This window comes from Simochromis diagramma, unplaced genomic scaffold (genome assembly GCF_900408965.1).
Source record: "Simochromis diagramma unplaced genomic scaffold, fSimDia1.1 OVJJ01000419.1, whole genome shotgun sequence".
Taxonomy (NCBI): domain Eukaryota; kingdom Metazoa; phylum Chordata; class Actinopteri; order Cichliformes; family Cichlidae; genus Simochromis; species Simochromis diagramma.
Genome location: NW_024387244.1, coordinates 1,501,365 through 1,520,038, shown reverse-complemented (window position 1 = coordinate 1,520,038; position 18,674 = coordinate 1,501,365). Strand labels below are relative to the sequence as shown.

Below are 18,674 nucleotides of genomic sequence, written 5' to 3'. Positions count from 1 at the left end.
ACAATGAGATAAAAGCCACCAGCAGTGGCCCCAGTTGGCAATAATATTTCACGTGCAAACAAAACATTTTATTGGATTTACACAAGAAGAACAAAAACCAGCTGAAATTTGCAGAGACGGACAAATTCTGACACTTAAATGCTGTATGAGCCGGAGAAAAGTGCACACTGTGAAAGTACTGCGTCAGAAGTCTAATTTCCTCAGTCTCAGCTAGCCCCTGACTTTGAACAGCTGCTCTATCTGAAATACAGTTACTGCATATTATTGCACTAAATTATACTGAGTGCATTTGGCAGTGCCAACATTTACATATTAGATTTACAGCTTTCGGTAACACGCTGTGGTACAGTTAGTGAGCCCTTAGAAGCAGCAAAACACGCAAACGTTAAGTGTGACAGGCAGAATATTGTCCGCCTTTAAAACTTATGAAACTAATGCACAGTTTCCAGCTGAGGCCACAATAACAGAGGCGGCCAGATAATATGTAAACGAGATAAACTTTTTCCACTGTGCTTTGCCAACTCAACTCACACCCACAGAAATGTCCCTCTGCCTCTATTGTTGTCTCTGCATCATTAATTCAGCTCCTCTGTATTTGGGAAAAAAATGAAAGGTATGTAATGATGGGTTTTTCTTTTTTGTTTTTGTCATGCAGCGCCTTCTGTGGACTTATTGGAAATAAAATCCATTACCTTCTGGTCCTTTCTGGTCTTTTTTGCTCTGGTGTTGACCAAGTCCTGCACGTATTCCCTTTTGTTTCATGTGCTGTCTGCGCCGTTATGTTTGTCATTCAGCATGCAGCTTGCACACTTTCCATTCAGATGCCTCCATTTAATATTTACTACTCCGAGTCTGCACGGTGCTCTACTTGCCATTTATTTCATGCATCCATTGAGTTTAATTGTATTTTTATTCCACGTTTCTTTGCTTCATTCTACCAATATGATGTGTTATTCTGCAATAGTCACGGCCCGGTTTTCCTGCAGGGTTCATTAAAGTTTCATGTTTTCATTCTGTAAGTATTGGGCCATAAACACCGAATGACCTCTGTTAGAATAGATCAAATTGTGGGAAACCAGAGTCAGGGACATTTGACAGCACCCAGGGTAACTGTATTTGTGGATCAGTTTCACTATTATTCTTTAGATTAGACTCTTGATATGCACACAGACTCTAAAAGTAAATAATATTCTTTTAGATCATGTTTTATGTCTTTTACTGAAGCCACATATTCCACAGCACAGAGCCATTAGAAGATGAAAAGATGCTTCTCAGAGGGATCCTATTGCTATCATGACCTTCTAGCAAAGACCATTATGCAATAGTGACCCTTTAGATCAGTAATGATCACTAATAGGAACACTTCACACTTGTGCTCTAATCACTGGAAGGTTCAGAGGCTTCAGGGAGCAGAGCAAAGGCTGGAATATTAGAATCTAAAAAACCTGCCAACTTTATTTAATAATGTATTTATGAATTAATGAAGCAACAAACGATCACAAGAGGAAATATCCATCTTTCATGATGTTTCGATGCAGAGAGGTCAAGAAAGATTACACTTCTTTGTCATCTATGTCTGTGAGGGACCACCGTGAGAAACCCCAGAGCCCCAGGCCTTATAAAATCACTGAAAGCTATAAACATAGCGCCTCACCGTTACAGGTAAATCATATTTTACAGCTTGCAGCAGGAAGCGTAAGGAGCGAAAGAAGTCGCTGCTTTTGGTATGAATCTGCAGTGTCGCTGGTTTACAGTTGCACACTAGATAAAAAGCTTTAATGGAATTTACTCATTTTAAAGGTTTGCATCCCATAATCTGCCCTTTTATTAGGAACAGTCTGCTGCACAATATCGCTGTGCGCACAATTGTCCACAAAGAGCACATGGCACTAACACTGCTGACATTTAGCCTCTGCAAAATGTATCCACAAGAAGAAGATATGCAGCCATTCTAAACAAAAATATAAACTAAACGTGGAAAAATCTGCGTCCCTCGGATTCATAACCAAGCTGCAACACTCTGAACATTGGGATGAAATTAAATCAATACAGTTCATGGATTTATTGCCAGAAACACTTATTTCTCTCTGCTGGAGAAAATGGGACTCACTACTGGAAACTGGTCCCATTTGGGCATATCTGAATGAAAAGTACATCGGCTTTATGTTAGTGCTCTGCCACGTCGGTTTATCAGAGTGAAGAACCACATTAGTGCATGTACTACAAACAGGACCCAAAGACGGTGCACGAGTGGTTCAAAGTATGAACACAAAGCGAGCAGTGTCTGAAAAAACGAACCAATTTTGAGTCGCCAGCCTCTGGACCAGGGACAGTCTGAAGCCTCAAATCATAGTTTTATTTTTCCTGTTTCGAGCTGTTCTTTTGTCCAAGGTGAACTGATGTGTTATCAGGCAGTATCTTAGATTTAATTCCAACCAATCATTCCTTGCTCAGACTTTTATAGCCGACTAAGAGTCTTGTTCTTTTTTGTTCAGTACACTTGATCAGAGACATTCTTCACTTGCGTATGTATTTGCCATTCGTTTTCATTTCGCTGTATTTAAAGAGGTAAAATCCTAGTCTAGAGATTAAAAATTCATTACGGTTAGAGACCCGCCTACGAGGACAGAATTAACAGCAACCTTTCTCTGGTTACGCTGTTCTTTAAAATAATAACATAAAAAAAATACTTAAGATGAATCACAGGAAATGTGAAGCAGGTGGTACAATACACACACAGCTCGTCTTGCAAAATGGGTTCAAGAGGTTTCATTAGGTTCAGTTTGGTGCTGATCACAGGCACTAATTTATACACCAAGAAAACCAATTTACACCCCCTAGTAGAGCGGTGTTATTCAATCAGGACAATCAGAGCTGTTGACAAGAAAGATTTAACGTAGTCCAGTTAAAGGAAATTGACAAGTGTCATGATGAAAGAATTTAGGAAGACAGTTGAGAGAATTGATTTAAGCAATGGCTTGTCTGAATAAAATAATTTGATCAGTTCTAATTAAAGGTTATGACCTTGCCTGCTGAAGTACTGGGCAGCAATGGGAGAAATAACTGGCACTGGCTCACGACAAAGACATCTTTCAAGTGAAGAAGATGGCACAGTGTTAGCAGCTTGTCATTTAAAATGCATACACTGATTATTCAGGTTGCCTCTTCCTCCACTGTGAAACTCCAGTTACATTAGAAAACAGACTGATGGGATTAGTTTATCTGACTGTACTGCAACAGGTCTCAACACGGGTTCTTCTTTCAAGACGATGATGACAAACTTACATCCCCAAAGTCTCAAGTCAAAGAAACGTATGGCAGCGAAAGGAGTGATTGAGGAAAGTAAATTACATGTTAGAAGGTAAAACCTCAGGAACAACATGCCAGACACACTTTCTTCCTGTTCACTGCAGCAAATGTGTTCTCGATTTTCTCTACTTTAATTAATTCCTCCTCCTTGAGGTAATGATGGCTGTTTTCCCACAGCCTCTGAGACTGAGCGAGAGAGAGTCTCTTTCCTAGAATTTTTTTTTTTATCATTATCTGGTATAGGTCCACTAAATTATTAGCAGGACCTGGCTAAAGCCTGCTTCCACATGGTCCTAATACTGACAACTACTCTGGCACTCTGAATTGAATCTTGTTGCATCCCTGTGACTCTAATGACTCACTCCACTGTCCTGTCAATCTGTTACACTGGTAAAAGCCACAGTGAAGAGTGATTGGGGCGCTGTAATGGTCTTAGCACGCTGCTAATTGGATAATGTTGTTGAATGATATGTATGCAAACATGGCAAAGGGAGTGGACTTGAAAAACAGCTTCCTGCCAAAAAAGAAATATAGAAAAGAAAAAGACATACAGCATATCACGTTCATGTAATATATAACACAAAAATATTTTTAAAAGTTAATTTATGTTGAATTGTAGTATATACTTTAATTAGCCGAGATCCAATCAGCAAATTAATTCTACTTTCAAGTCACATCACATAACACCTTCACAATCCACGATTTGTCTGCTATTAATCAGCATCAGTGAATACTGATAAGATATTCCTCATTTGGGATTTCTGCACCCTTTCTTTTTGGTTTTCACAAACATAACATCTGCCAACAAAAGGTTTAGGCTACAAGCTGAATGCAGTCGCGAAACTGCTTCCCCCCCCCTCACCTAACACCTGTTTGACGAGGAAAACGCCGGATTCCTTACCTACAAAGAAACAACTCCTTTCCATTTCGTTCACCTTTCAAGACAAAATGAAAATGTAGCAGCAGACACGACCACGTCCGACGTACTATCCTGCCTGCCCGGAGAGAGAGAGGGAGAAAGAGAGAAAGAGAGAGAGACCGTGTCAGGTTATTTGCCGAGAGGGTATCCGGGGAAATGGAGCAGCTGCCAGCTGCAAATCTTTACTGAAAATACTAAATATTCCACATGTTAATTAAAGCCTTTAGACAATTTGTTTACTTCAATAAGAAAATGTACTCGTAATCTGTTATTAAGCACGGCTGCTTACTTGTTGCTTTCTGTTTTGTCTAACGAGCAGCCATAACCTGGAAGCCTGAATCTCTACCTTCATGGCAATCTCTGCTGCACAGTTTTTTATATTTATGACTCACCTGTTAACACCGGGAACAGATCATCAAACTATTCTGTCCAGTTTTCTCTGCGCACTTCATTTGTTGTCATAGAGACCAATCGCCAAGTCTGAGTGGCCTACAATAAAAATCAATCGAGGGGGGGAAAGGGGGGAAAGTGAATTAAATGAGCTGAACGTAAGGTAAGTGGGCTGAGGTAACTTCTTGAATAAGTGGAGCATTCACGGTGACGCCATGCAACCAGCAGTTTATATCTGTGTGTAATACACAATCGAGCCGCGAGGGGGCAGTAATCGCACATATGTTGAGCGTTATCCTTCTTGCTGTGCTGTGCGGCTTGACTAGCTGTTCAGGAAGCTTTGAAATATTCATGGGTGTAGCCTATATGCCAAGATTGAAGCCTCAGGGAGTACCTGGTCTTTTCAATACATCTATTGTCACACTTGTGCAAACAGGCGAATCAACACAATAAAACTGAGTGCTTCAGGTTAGTTTCGCAGGGTGTAATCCGATATAAGATAAGATAAGATAAGATAAGATAAGATAAGATAACCTTTATTGGTCCCACGCGTGGGAAATTTGTTACAAATTACAAAAACTTTCAAAGACTTTTTCTCTTATTTTGTCTGGCAATGAGTAAAAAGTGGTTTACCCGACTTCACTGTAAAGATTTCTGCCCATCCTGCTACAGTAATGCACAATATTTTACTGCGTTTCAACAAATAGCTATTTTAAATTTAATCTGAATAAATAAATAAATAAAAACTTTATTTGGCGTGTTGATGTAATGTACACATTAAAAGCAGAAATAAAGAAAATACACAGATATACCCTCGAAATGTGTTGCCAGCATGCTTTGACTGTGATTAAATTATTAGGTACACATCTTACCATTTTGAGTACACCTTAGGATACGTCATGTAGAGCTGTGTATCTGAAACAGTCGCTGGGCCTTTTATTGTGTGTGCAGTCTGTCTGATCTGTACACACACATTTAGCCTCAGCTGCCTCCCACAGTCTGTCTCCATTCTCTCCAGCTGCTCATTTTGACCACATAATTCTGGAACAAGTAAAAAAAAATATTTTCTTTGATATGTTGGTGAAGTTATTGAACTCTTGACGCAGTGTCGTCCAGCTTCAAATAGGCAAAAATAACTTGAGTTAAGAAGTCTTTTCTGGTTTTAATGCCCTTCGATTCTCAGATGTGTTTTTATTTCATTTTTTTAAGTATTTTTAGAAAATACATTTCAGATTTTAGTTTTTCTTCGTTATTCTGTGAAATAATCTGGGTTTTTTGTACAGCTGCTTTTTAGACTTTATGATTTAATATAATCAAACTGGTTCATTAAATTAAGTTTCAGACACTTCAAGTATATCAGGTATGTTTCTAATCATTATTATTATAATTATTATTATTACTGCTGCCATGGGAGCGGAGGTGGGCTTTTACCGGTGTTTCTCGTGTTTGAATTCTCGCGAGATTTCGGTGTCTCAGTTACCTACACGTCCTGGATACTCCAGTTTCACTGTTGAGAAACATCATCATAGTAACCCGGGAAAGGCGACCTCGGAGGCGGGTGGCGACATTTCTTTGAAGGAATCTCACAGCGAAACACGGGAGACGTTGTTCTCTGGACTAACTCTGAGGCGATGGGTGAATGTAGAAAAAAAGTTGCTGGCTTAGTGACACTGGTTAACTAACTGACACTGGTTTTCCACATCGTTAGCTGATGCTAACGTTAGCAAACATACAGCTGAACGAAACTGAAGAAGTCACCCGGAGAACTTTGGATTTTCTTATCATGAGGATATCGACATAAATGCGGACATCTAGACGCACCGGATCGTTTCACTGAAGGTACATATCATTACTCTCCTAAAACTGGAATAGCCAAGTACAATCATGATTTTCTAGTTAGCTAGCGTTATTATTCACTCTTTCGAGTTGGGGCTCCGACTATTCACTGGACCGAAGACATTACGCGGTACCTCATCTTTAAGTCAGATGGAGTTACAAACGTGATTTTTGAGCGCACGCAGAGTATATTGGACAACTTAACATAGTTATTATTAAAAACAATAATTATGAAAAATCCGTAATACCCTGGGTTCTAAGTTAACACCCAATACGAGATATACGATTAGTTTTGTTGCCCCGTTGCTTGAGCGAATAATTCCTGGATACTGTTAGCTATATTCTTTTACAGAACAGTTTAAAGGTTTTTAAGATTACTATCACTTCCTGTTTCGCATAGTTATTGTTTAACAGAATCGATAATAATATGGGTGCTGTTAATACTGACTACAGATAGCGTTTGGATATCTCCGGATGCGCTCAGTCTGAATTCGTCTATTTTGGGCACTCAGCGTTTTACAACTAGATGATATTTTTATTTGAAGGTAAGGTAAACTTATCGGCGCCGTATTCGGCGGCATAAATGCAACTCCAGGTGGCTCTAAAGAAACCAAAAACACAACTAAGATCGAGTCCTGATGATTTACGCTTAAGTCAATACAGCTCATGTAAAGTCGAAGATGGCCAATTATTTCCTCCTTGCTGAACGACTGAGGTGCTGTTAAGTAACCTTTTGCACACTAGTGACACGTGTGGTGTGAAGCTGCATTGCAGCAGTCAAGTCGGTGTTAGTGTTTTTGTAATACAGTTTCTTCCCGTGTGCGGCAGCACCGAGCCGCTCCTGCTGAAAGCCGCGTCAATCGGTTAACGAGAAGAAGTTATGTGCCATCTTGGATTTTACACGGCTTTAGTGGTGGAAACACCTCCAGTCTATCGGTGAAAGTGTTTTTGTCATTAAATTCTCACAGAGTATCCTCCTTTACTCCGTTGATATGTTGCTAAAGAGTTTGATTTCTCTGTTGGAAGTTTGGGGTCTCAATATATTATCGTTTTCAAACTTTAGAAGTCCCAAATGTCTAAAAGCAGTGTGTTCCCTTATACAGGAATACAGGATCATTCCGGTATACAGTAATATTTTAAACTCTCTGGGTTTTACATTTAAGGTAATCGGCAGAATAAGTTCACTTTGGTTGTAATGCCCCTGTTATTTGGGTTGAACTTGTAAAAGAAAAAGTGTTTCACAAATGCTGGGGTGTGCAGTTTTTCTAAACTCAGCCAACGTCAGCATATTTCCGTAGTGAATGTGACAGCCCAGCAAAACGACATTTCCTTCTGAATTTACTAACTTTACAAAAAGTTTAATGTTTCAGAGTTTAGCTGCTCTTTGTGTGGCGTTTTGGATTCGCACAACAGCAAATACAGCGGTCTGTGGTAGAAAACAGTCTTTTAATAGAGTCGAGTGTATCATATCAGTAATTTGTTTATGGCTCTGATAACAGAACAGGGAGGGCCACTGAAGAAGAGTGGATTTAGTTTTCTTCTTCTTCTTTTTTCCTATCTCGCCCCAGGGCTGTGTCACGTGATTGTTATGAGGCAAAGGCATGACTTCTCAAGAATTCCTCATGACTCAACAAGTGTTAAATGTTAGTGCAAAACACCCTTAAGTGTCTCACTGACTAGACTTGACTCTCACAGATCTGTGCTGTAATTATCTGAATACATTGGCAACCATTAATGCTGTAGAGGAAGACTTTTTCCTACTCAGGATAAAACGGCTAACAGACTTGATATATGCAGTGCCTACCATTAAAGCAGACATGTGACTAGCATTACAGGTGTTTTGAGTAAACATCACATATCTGAGTTGTGCTTACATTTTAAGAATGTGAGGCTGTAGAACCAGTTTTAAATGGCAGAGTAGCAGAGTTATGCTGTTGCTGTGTGACAAATTGCATACCTCTGCCGAGCCATAACTACTTTGCATTTTAACTTGTTAATATGTTGGGTACGAACTGTAGTGCTTCATGTTTTTAAATCATTATTTGTCTGTCACTGAGTTGTTTCAGTGTTGTTTTTAGTACTTTGTTCCTTGTTTTGGTTTCAGTTAACATTTTTGGTTTGGTTTTTGTGTGGATCTCACTTACAGTAATATATTTGGTAATTTGTTTAACTGCAGGTGAGTGGGAGAGATGAGGAGCAGCAGGAGGACTGAGGCATCTCTTAAAAGTTCTGCTCAGCACCTTTCTGATCATAATGTTGGCACAGGTGTGTAGAAGAATTTCCTTTTTAATTTTGGTGTTTTTGTTTTTTTGAAATATGAATTAATTTGATTTTTTTGTAACCTAAATGGGTGATATGGGTTTTGGAATTTACATTTTATCTTCACTGTTACACTTTAACAGAGCTGACAGCTGCATGGAAAAGTTTGGCTCAGTCCAAAGTTGCTGTAAGTACAACTGAAATGGTTTTCTGTTGAAACTGTGCTTTTTGTAAGCTCTTCCTAAATCACTGTCTTTTTTGTAGAAGCAGAATTGAATTTGCAGTATGTGCGCAGTCTGACAATGGTATTTCCTCTTTGTAGTTGCGGCACATAGAAAATCGTATACAAGCAGCTCCAGGAACAGGAGTTATCCTGGACTCTGTCATTGACTCTAACAAGAAGAAATCCTCTAGGGCCCACCACAGAGGTGGGTTATTCTAAGATATAAAACTTGTTCTTTGTAAATTGTAGTATGGCTAATTGGGTTTTCCTTTTTTATTTTGGTATACTACAGTCTGAATACAAGGTCACGTGTGAGTTCTGTAATGATTTTTAATAAGATTGCTCTCTATGATAGATGGACGACAAGTTGATGACATCAGAGGGTCTTCAAAGCCCAGAGGTCGAAGTCAGCAGAGCCCAGAAAAGAGCAGCTCACGTAGCCCCTTGAGAAATACCACCCAGGACAGAAATGTCAGAAGAAACAACAGCGTGGAATTCAGGGAACCGCTGGCCTCATACAGGTACGAATAATGAACTAAAATGCATTCATGAAACATCGATTACCCTTTACAAAGCCGCCTGGCTGCTTTTGGCTATAAAATTATAACATAATTCTCATCTTTCTGGAACCATTTGAATTTTCTCTCTAGCTCAAAATGGTTGAGGAGTTATGACATATTGTGAGATGCACATGGTATCTAGTTAATGCTTTGTGCCACTGTGTGTGTGTGTGTGTGTGTGCGCGCGCGTTTACTATACAGTGCATAAGTTACTCGTATGTTACTAGTGTGAGAAACAGCATAGAATAGAAGATGCTAACAGCAAAGACTGAACTGCGGGACGATCAGCTTTTTCTTTGTATGTTTGCAATAATTTTCTACGTCACTGCAGAGTGGGGTCAGGTGACTTACGGTAACACTTCCCACGAAGATGTTTTCCTACTCACCTTTTCTGTTTATGTACAATGTAACTGTTACTGGGAATCTTCTGTTGCACTTACGGTCACATAACCTGTCGTCAACTCAGTTAATGTTCACTTTGTCAGCCTGACTCGAAATGCTGTGTGTGTGTGTGTGTGTGTGTGTGTGTGTGTGTGTGTGTGTGTGTGTGTGTGTGTGTGTGTGTGTGTGTGTGTGGTGTACATATGTACTCTCAGTGCAAGCAGAAAAAGGAGAAATTAGCAGTATGCAGTCTGATGTTACTCTAACACTGAGCTGAGGTCAGAGCAGTGTCTTTATTTACATCCAGTTACTGGATGTAAATATCTTTTACATTTTATTTTACAGTGTTAGGAAAGCATTGACTAAGTCAAGCCTGATGCTGGTCCTTCAACATCTATAATGATTAATTCATTAACTCATTAAGTATTAACACTGACTGGTAGGTATCAATATTGTATGGGAAGTGGAAGGAGATGGATCAGACTTGGGTTTTTTTTGCTATGTACTTAATGGTCCATGATACGTAGAAAGCATCACATACGATCTCATTGTGCACTGCGGGTAGTGTTAAAATGTATTACTAAAAATGAATATATCCAAATCATTATTTTAGTGTGGTCAAAGGTTTTCACTTTTTCATCATTAAACATTTTGGTAGAGTCCATTTTTCCAGCCTTCTATAACCCATGGTCGCCAGTAAGTATGTTCTTCTGTGAACTCGGTGAGCAATGAATTAAAAGTAAATCTTGATCCTCTTCTTGATCCCATGTAATCTGATTTGTGTCCAGAGAGGCCACCCCACCACCACATCCTTCCTCTCAGCCAGAGGCCTACAGTCAGAAGTTGGTGCCAGCGTCTTTGTACCCATCCTCTCCTCCCCGCTCAGATTCTCTGCCCAGCCAGCTGGTCTACCAGAAACACACCATAGACAAGGAGGCTGACAAGGACCTAGACAGCACACGCTCCTCAGGTCGGGAGAGCACTGAGGTGCGCTACCTCAATGACCAGCCAGCCCTGGATAGCATAAGGACTAAGGAAAGCAGCCCCAAAGCACAAGTTGGCATGGATAGCCAACAGTCAAGCCCATGTATTGCTTCCACCCCAGGCTCTTTCCGACAAGAGGACAGCACGCCATCCACCAGCCCTGGTTCAGCTTCCCAGCGGTTGGAAAACCTAAGACGACATCAACCCGACAACAAGCTGGAGAAACTCAAAGAGCGTATTCGAAGGCAGAGACAACATCTGGAGGAGGCTGCAGAGAGGGAGAAGCTGATGGGGAATCTGGAACAGCCTTTAGCCACATTTGTTGAGACTAATGATGCTGGTACAAGCAACAAGCCGACAGCCAAAATACGCAAAGTAGCAGCTGCACCACCTGCTCCCATATACAAAGGTATCTCCACTGTAGGATTGGTTCATCATGTTCAACCTTTCTGACAGATTTGAGTTGTATGGCAGGGAACATGATGCTGTGTTTTATTTAAACCATCATTTTATTCACAGGTTTCAACAGTACAGAGACAAAGATCCGGACTCCTGATGGGAAAGTTTGGAAGGAAGAGGACTTCCATAACCTCAGCAGAGAACTTTACAGAGACCTGTCAAAGCAGTTTGCTGGTAAACACAAAACACTCTTCATGTCATGATGTTTTTATCTGAGCTTTGAAACACAACAGATTTATTGAAAACAGTAGTTAATTTAAATGTTTTTGGATTCTGCATAAATCTAGATTTATGCACAGCCTTTGATTTACAATATCCCAGATGTTGAAATATTAGAATTGTCCCCGTCTGTTTGGCTTTATAGCTTATACTCTGTATGTGTTTTATGTCTTCAGAGAGCACCAGACACAGGCACCAACAGCAGAGGGAACAGAGAGCAGACAGGTCCAAAGAGAGGAGGCCTCCCAAAACCATTAGGAAGGTCCACAGAGCTGCCTCTGACCTAAATCCAAAACCAGGTACAATAATCCTCTTTTATGTGTGGGCAAACCCACCCCCTGATCTATTTTTAATTAGTGACAGTGGGAAAGCTAAGCAAGTGGAACAGTCTGGCAGGATTTTGTCACGGGTCAGTGAACTTGCTGCCAACCAAGAGCCTCAAATGTTGAACCATCTCTGTGGTACTTTCTCATTTCTTTGCTTTGCTCATTTCCTGTCTGCACTCTTAAGTATATACAGCGTTTCTTATGTACCTTTATTCCCTTGTATATGTATTCATAGATGTTCTTGTTGTTGCTTTACCCAGCACACTTGAGTTTCAGTTGAGTAGTGATTTCGATGCTTTCAAATATTAAACTTTTGGCTAGCATGTACACAATCAGAGTAATGTTACTGTTTTTTTTAATTGGTGTTGTTTACGTGCAAGCAGCCTGCCCAAACATCCTGCAAGTGTTTGTGCTTTAGTATTTAGTGTGTTCTTTTGATCTTTGTAGTTGTCTCTAACGTGTGCGTGTGTGTGGCAGTGTATTGCTGGCTGCTGGTTCAGTGTTAAGACTCAAACCTCTCAAGAAATGTCCAGCATGTGTGACATGCAGTTTGTGGCCAGCTAGTAGCGTACAGACACCAGCATAGTAGAATTGTGCCCACACACACTGGTGAAACCTGATCATAGCAGAGCTTCACCCCTTCAACAAGTTGCCATCAAAAGTACACATTTAATGTGTCTGATTGTTATCCATCTTCAATAATTAGAATGTAATGTTAAGGTCTGCCTGACCAAAGTGTCCTATTACTGCTCAAAGAGTGCTAAATGATTATTTTTGTAGTGACAAAGGATGTGCCACTTTGTTTTTGTTTTTTTAATTTACAGTTATCATGGTAAAATCTTATTCTCAGCTGCTGTAATGAATCAAGAATGTAAAGGCAGCAACATTTTCAGAGAACTGGTTTGGAAGGAAGTTTTCTTTCGTCAGCGCGAAACTGAAAGGGTGGGACAGACAAGTTTGTCTCAGCTGTCACGTACCTGTCTGTCTGCTCTTCATTATGTCTCTCTTTATAATAGACTCCTGTGTACATGTTTGGTTTTTGTGTGATTTCTTGTTTTAAGAGATCTGATTGGTCACCGTTTGAGCTTAATCTATCCTCATTAAAAGTGTTCTACATTATGGTATGGATAACCCACTAACCTTGCTTTGAGGTAATGGCCCTTTGATTTGTCAGCTATTGGTGCAGAATTAGCTTAATAAAGGTTAAGACACCAACTTCAGCTTTTTGACTCTAACTGGCATCCTGTTTCATGTAGTTCCTCTTTTTTCCACGGTAAAAATGAAAACGATGTTAAAAAAAAACACCCTAAAAGCCGTAAAAGATCTTTATCTTGTGTTCTAGCTCGCTTTGGTCTCGTGGTTTCTTCTCTTTCCTTCACGACTCTATAAATAGCCCTCTTAGATCTGTGGCCAGGTTCAGTGTGCTCTTTCACCCTGCACAAACAGCTGCTGGGTGAGCAGAAGTGCAGCTTCATTACCGGGAACTGCTCTTCACGAGAATTCAGGGTGGAGGGTGCTCTAGAGATTTCAGATAGAGGGACATTGCTTTTGTGCTGAGAGTGTTGTACCTGCTGTGTCACTAAAGCCAAGGAGGACAATATCCATTTTGGGATTTGGTTGTACTGCAAAATCAGTATTCTGCACTCATTGTTCCTTTGGTGCATCGACTCTTCCACACAGCAACTTAAGTGATTTGAAAAATAGACTTAGAGCAACTGCCTACATTTTTTATATTTATTTTTTTATTGTAATAGTATTTGATTGAATAATTATTTAAATCCCACTAAAGGAAAGTCAGATTGCTGCTTGTCTTTCATTCTCTTAGCTGTGTGTCTATTCTGGTGGTGGATATATAGATGCTTATGTTTCATGAGGCCAAGAGCAACTATACTCAGTTGTAGCAGCACACAGTCTCACGTGTGAACTTTGTTACTTTGCAGCGATCAGCCCTGCATCATGGCGAGAGGGCCAGAAGCTGGTGAAGATGGTACTAGGTCCAGTTCCTCAGCTGCCCAGAGAGGAGGACAGTCCACATGCGGCTGACTTATTGAGCCGAACAGGTGAGAACAGCAAGCTCTCACCTAACGGTAAAGAAGTTAAATTGAATAGCATAGAGACAGAAAAGATCATTAGAAGTCTATTAAGCATTAAAGACTCACCCACAGCGTGTCAGTGTGACTCTACTCAGTTGCTTGTAGAATAACTGAAGTGTAAAATAGGTTTTTAACCCTCTCGCACCCCCTCATTTAAAAAAAAAAAAAAAAAATCTACTGTTTTCAGTTGACTTAAATCTGCCTGTGTTAACTATGCCGCTTTAAGCCTTTTAACTCCTGAAATACATGGACATTTCTCGATGCTATTATCTGTGATAAAGTAGTTTGAAAATATTATAAGAAAATTCAAAGACATATAGTTTCATTTGTCTGGAACATCTGGCAGCAATGCAGAAAACCGAGCCTGCCAAAGGAATATCATTAAATAAAGTCCATAGCTTCTGCTGCACACTTGCAGTACACTTACATAAAGCCACACCTCACTCTGTCTTTGCTCGCTGTGTCTGTACTGGCCACCACTGACCAGAAGGAATAGAAATCGACTGGCTTTTCTGGTTGGATGCACAAGACATGACCTGATTTCCAGAGGCTGACCCAAGTGCATGCAGCATGTACCATGGGGATGGCAGGGGAGTGTTAACAAAAAAAAGACTGGATTATATACGACATGGGAATCTTCGATTTGGCCCAGATTAGAGTTGCCATAGCATGCCTTCCCCTAAGCCTCATTTATTATGCTTATGCGTATGTCTGATGCTTCAGCTTAGGAATTTTTTAATCAGCTGTAGTCACATGTTGGAGGATCTCTCATTTTTCAAGCTGGGATGAACCTGTTTTTATTGATATTTATCATGAAATATTTCATTTTATTGGCATAGAAGGTCAAGTTGATATTACACTTATTAAACAGGAGTCTTTCTTGGTTGAAGTCATTTAACAACACACATTGTTTTAGTGTGCGTCATTGTTTACATCGTGAATGAATTACTGATATATCTGCTTTTCTGGAAATATTCACCAGATTCCCGCCACCGCTCAGATCTACGCTCAGAATCAAAGCGACGATCACGTCCAAACAGCACAGAGCGGCCGTGCAGTGGATTTCAGGGACAATCACAAAGCCACCTCACGCCAACATCTATCCCTCAGGACAAGGTTCCAGGAGGGTTAAGCTCAGACCTGTTGTCAGCAGACATCCAGGGAATACTGGATGACCTTCAGCTGGAGTGCAAAGCAGCTGAGCAGGACGAGAGGGCCCGAAAAAGGTCCCGGGGTAGCAGCAGTGGTAGGAGAGGGGGCTCAGGGTCACGAACAAGGACGCCCGTCTCTACTTGGGGAACTACTGCGGCAGCAAACAGCTCATCGAGAGTTTGTCGCAGTGCCAGCCCCACTACACATCGTCCAGAAACTACCAACATAACTGACGCAAAGCACAAGAAAAGGCACTATGATGCAGATACAGTACGCCAGTACATTGCCCGGCAACAAGAAGAGAGAAAAAGGCGTCAGGCGGACGAGAAGAAGGCGATGAGGGAGGAATCGGAGAGGAGACACCAGAGACTGCAGGAGCTCTACAGGAAGCAAAGAGAGGTTGCTAGAACTGTGGCAATCCCCACTGAGACTCCCGTGGCCCCTGTACAAAAGCGACTACAAGAGACCTACAACAAACTGCTGATGGAGGAGGCCCAGCTGGGCGAAGGGGCCATGCAGACACTCCCTGCTATTCCTTCTACTCAGCTGGTAAGTATGGTCACAAAAACATGGTAATGTCATTTATACAAACATGGAAACTGCAAAAACAAAGATATGATCACTTATATAGTGGAAAAATAAAACGAAAATAAGTGTTGTTGATGTATTCTTTTACAGAGACCGATGTACCAGCCCTCGGGAGAGTCGGACAAAGAGAACAAACGACTAGAGGCACCCCAGAGCCCATCAAGCAGTGACAGGTCTTTGAATGATCATCCACCACCTCCATTAACTAGGTACTTTCATGCTCATACCCATCTTGAAATGATCTTTGTTTGATAACTAGAAAATCATCTGGCTTTTGAAAATAATCCAGATGTTTGGTTTTATGAGCATCGCATGCAACAACCCACGAGTGTTTTATTACAGGAACAAACAAAAATAGTGCACGATAAAGAACATCTGCGATAAGTGACTGGAAATAAATAGCCTCATAGGCTGCTATCAGTTTTTTACATCTCTTACCACCAAAGTACAGGATGATTGTTTGGAATGCTGCATTTCCCTGCATTAAAAACATGAAGTGGAGCACTCTTTGAAACCATAACTACTGTCTGTGCAAGTTTTGCCGTTTGCTTACCTTACCTACCATAGGTGTTGCACTTAGATATGTTTAGTCTTCTTTTGTCTTCTTACATTTTAAATAAAGGTTTTTTTTTTGTCACAGGGTTGATCTTGATCTTGGAGTTGCCCCTTTGCCTCATCAAGAACGTTTGTACCCACCTGCTAGACCTTTGACTGGACCCAGCAGCACTGCTCAAGGATCGGACGATGACCGTCTCTTCTCTCAACTCTTAAGAATAGAGGCAGAAGTGGCTGCTAGTAACGGCATGAAAACCCTGCGACCAGCCACAGCCCCTTCCGGCAGGTCCCGATCCAAAATGTCCCGCATCGAAGCCATCAAGGCCACAGCTGCATCCCTCTCTAACCGCATAGAAAGTGAGGCACGGAAGCTTGCTGGGGAAGGCATCAACTACGGTAATGCAACATCAATGGATATGGATACTGTTTTAGTGCCTAGGCCCTCTGTTCTTGTCGATGGATGGGCAGGAACGGCAGCACGTGACACAGAAAAAGATAACATGGCTCTGAGGATCCAGAAGATTTTGACTACCACAAATTATAGTTCATACAATGGCACAGCTCTTCCAGGAGCAGGCAGTCTGCATTCCTTCAGGGAGCAGAAGTTGAAGAATGGTAAACAGACTTCCGTTGATGTAATCGATCCCATCTTTAACAGTTACACACAAGAAAGGGGGAAGCTAGTCAATGGCTTGGAGAAGGAATCAAGAATGAATAAAATATCAGAAAGGAAACAAATTATGGACGAGGGGGAGAACAGGACAGATCTCCATGATTCGAGTGGTGGATCTATTAGTGAGGGTCCTCTTCTGAGTGAAGGGAGTTTTTCTGAGGATGAGCAAAGTCCTCCTCACCCCTCTAGATATAATTATGTACCTAGACCAGCAGATCGCCTGGAAGCGGCGGACTACTGTGCACGTCAAAGAAAGGATTACCAGCGACTGATGGAGTTCCAGCGGGAAGCAGAGAAATGCTCAGGCCTCAGCTTGTCCTTTGCACAGCAGGACCGGGACAAAGCAGTTTGGGAAGAGCTGAACAAAGGAAGCCCTCTGAGTGTAATCAACATCTTCACTAAAAACCATCACAGCCACGTTAAAGGTGAGTTCACGTGTGAGTATGCATATAATAGCTTCCCATGATGCATTTAATATGAAAACCATAGTGGTCATATAAATGTATGCAAAACACTAGCGGTCAGTTTAGATAAGGACGTGTGTGTTCTGTCTCCAGCTTGTTCTTTAGTGAGTGATAGAAATGTGGAGAGGAATTCTCCCTCCGCCCATTCTGTGGCCTCTGGAAATGGACCTGGAGACGCAGCAGTCTATGAAGATGACTTTGTATCGTCACATAGCAGCAAAGCCAGTGGGCAAATAAAGAGAAGCTCCAATTCCCCCAGGTAACTGAAGACGTCTTCAAAGTCACCACTGGGTGGCATTCATGTCACACAGATGGTTTCTCCAGCACTCTCAGATACAAACATTTGTCCTCCTTTTTAGAGTAAAGACCAACTTTCAGGATCACTTTTGTTTCCTTGCTTTGTTTTTGTATGTGTCGTATCAAAGACCCTGAAACTGATTTAAAACTGGTCATCCGTGTGTCCTCACAAAGCTTCGACTTGATAAATAGAATCCTTATTATTGAAGTCATGTTATCCATATTTCCATGTATTATAGTAGAAGACAACATATTACTGTTGTCATGTGTGAGGAAGTGGGGTGTTGTGTCTGATTGTGTTATGGGGGGGTGTGTGGGGGGGGTGTTCAACCAGTGTATTTCTGTAAATTTTGAGTTAACAGAACTCAGAATGGAGATATGCTCTTGATAGAAGTCCAATGCTCACGATTTCTTTCTGCACTCTTTGTTAGTGTGAATAATCACTTTGAAGAACTGATGAGGAGGTCACCTTATGAAAAAAGCACAGATTGCAGTCACTCCCACCATTCATCCTTTCAGTCATCCAATCACTCACAGCATCTTTCCTCTGGTTCAACACCTGCTTCCTCGCCCCTCTCCAGGCACTCTGCCAGAAAAAGAGGTGAGTTTTTTGTTTTTTAATTTTTGTAATGATTATTTTCTGACATGACCAGGTTGTAAACTTTTTTTAAATTAATACGTTTAAGCTTATTAGCTGAATTTCAGTTAAACTGTCTTTGGAGTCATAAGTTGCAACAGAACAAAGCTTTGTCTCTTTGCAGGACCAGTATCAGATCAGAGTGACACCACTCTTGTAGAGGAGCAGAGGAGCTCTTGCTCTCCAGCCTCGGAAGCACTATCGTCTGAATCCAGAAAGGGAGGCTCGGACAAAAACTCTTCCCACACCCAGGCCAAGAGTGTCCACTCTAATGACACGCTAGGGGAAGCTTCAGGCCATTCTCACCAACAGTAAGCTTATTTCAGTGCTATAAAGGCTGCAAATATGTC

At 41.1% G+C, this 18,674-nt stretch overlaps 2 protein-coding genes across 9 annotated transcripts in view; one reads left to right on the top strand and one right to left on the bottom strand.

The window, feature by feature from the left end:
* Positions 1–4,844, bottom strand: part of LOC120747121 (voltage-dependent R-type calcium channel subunit alpha-1E) — a 110,658-nt gene extending 105,814 nt beyond the window's left edge. For 2 of the 4 annotated variants that reach the window (XM_040052774.1, XM_040052773.1), the window contains exons 1-2: positions 4,621–4,844; positions 4,211–4,304 (exon numbers count right to left, since the gene is read on the bottom strand). The gene's annotated coding sequence lies outside the window, so the exon portion shown is untranslated. The remainder of the gene's footprint in view (positions 1–4,210; positions 4,305–4,620) is intronic. The other 2 variants (XM_040052771.1, XM_040052772.1) reach the window with 1 other exon arrangement.
* Positions 4,845–6,087: 1,243 nt separating this feature from the next.
* Positions 6,088–18,674, top strand: part of cep350 (centrosomal protein 350) — a 33,454-nt gene continuing 20,867 nt past the window's right edge. For 2 of the 5 annotated variants that reach the window (XM_040053092.1, XM_040053089.1), the window contains exons 1-15: positions 6,088–6,457; positions 8,631–8,719; positions 8,857–8,900; positions 9,036–9,141; positions 9,292–9,457; positions 10,666–11,270; positions 11,381–11,494; positions 11,716–11,838; positions 13,806–13,925; positions 14,941–15,659; positions 15,789–15,907; positions 16,339–17,351; positions 17,484–17,649; positions 18,119–18,288; positions 18,449–18,635. In XM_040053092.1, coding sequence (XP_039909026.1) covers positions 8,644–8,719; positions 8,857–8,900; positions 9,036–9,141; positions 9,292–9,457; positions 10,666–11,270; positions 11,381–11,494; positions 11,716–11,838; positions 13,806–13,925; positions 14,941–15,659; positions 15,789–15,907; positions 16,339–17,351; positions 17,484–17,649; positions 18,119–18,288; positions 18,449–18,635 — 3,728 coding nt within the window. In that variant the 5' untranslated portion in view covers positions 6,088–6,457; positions 8,631–8,643. The other 3 variants (XM_040053091.1, XM_040053093.1, XM_040053090.1) reach the window with 3 other exon arrangements.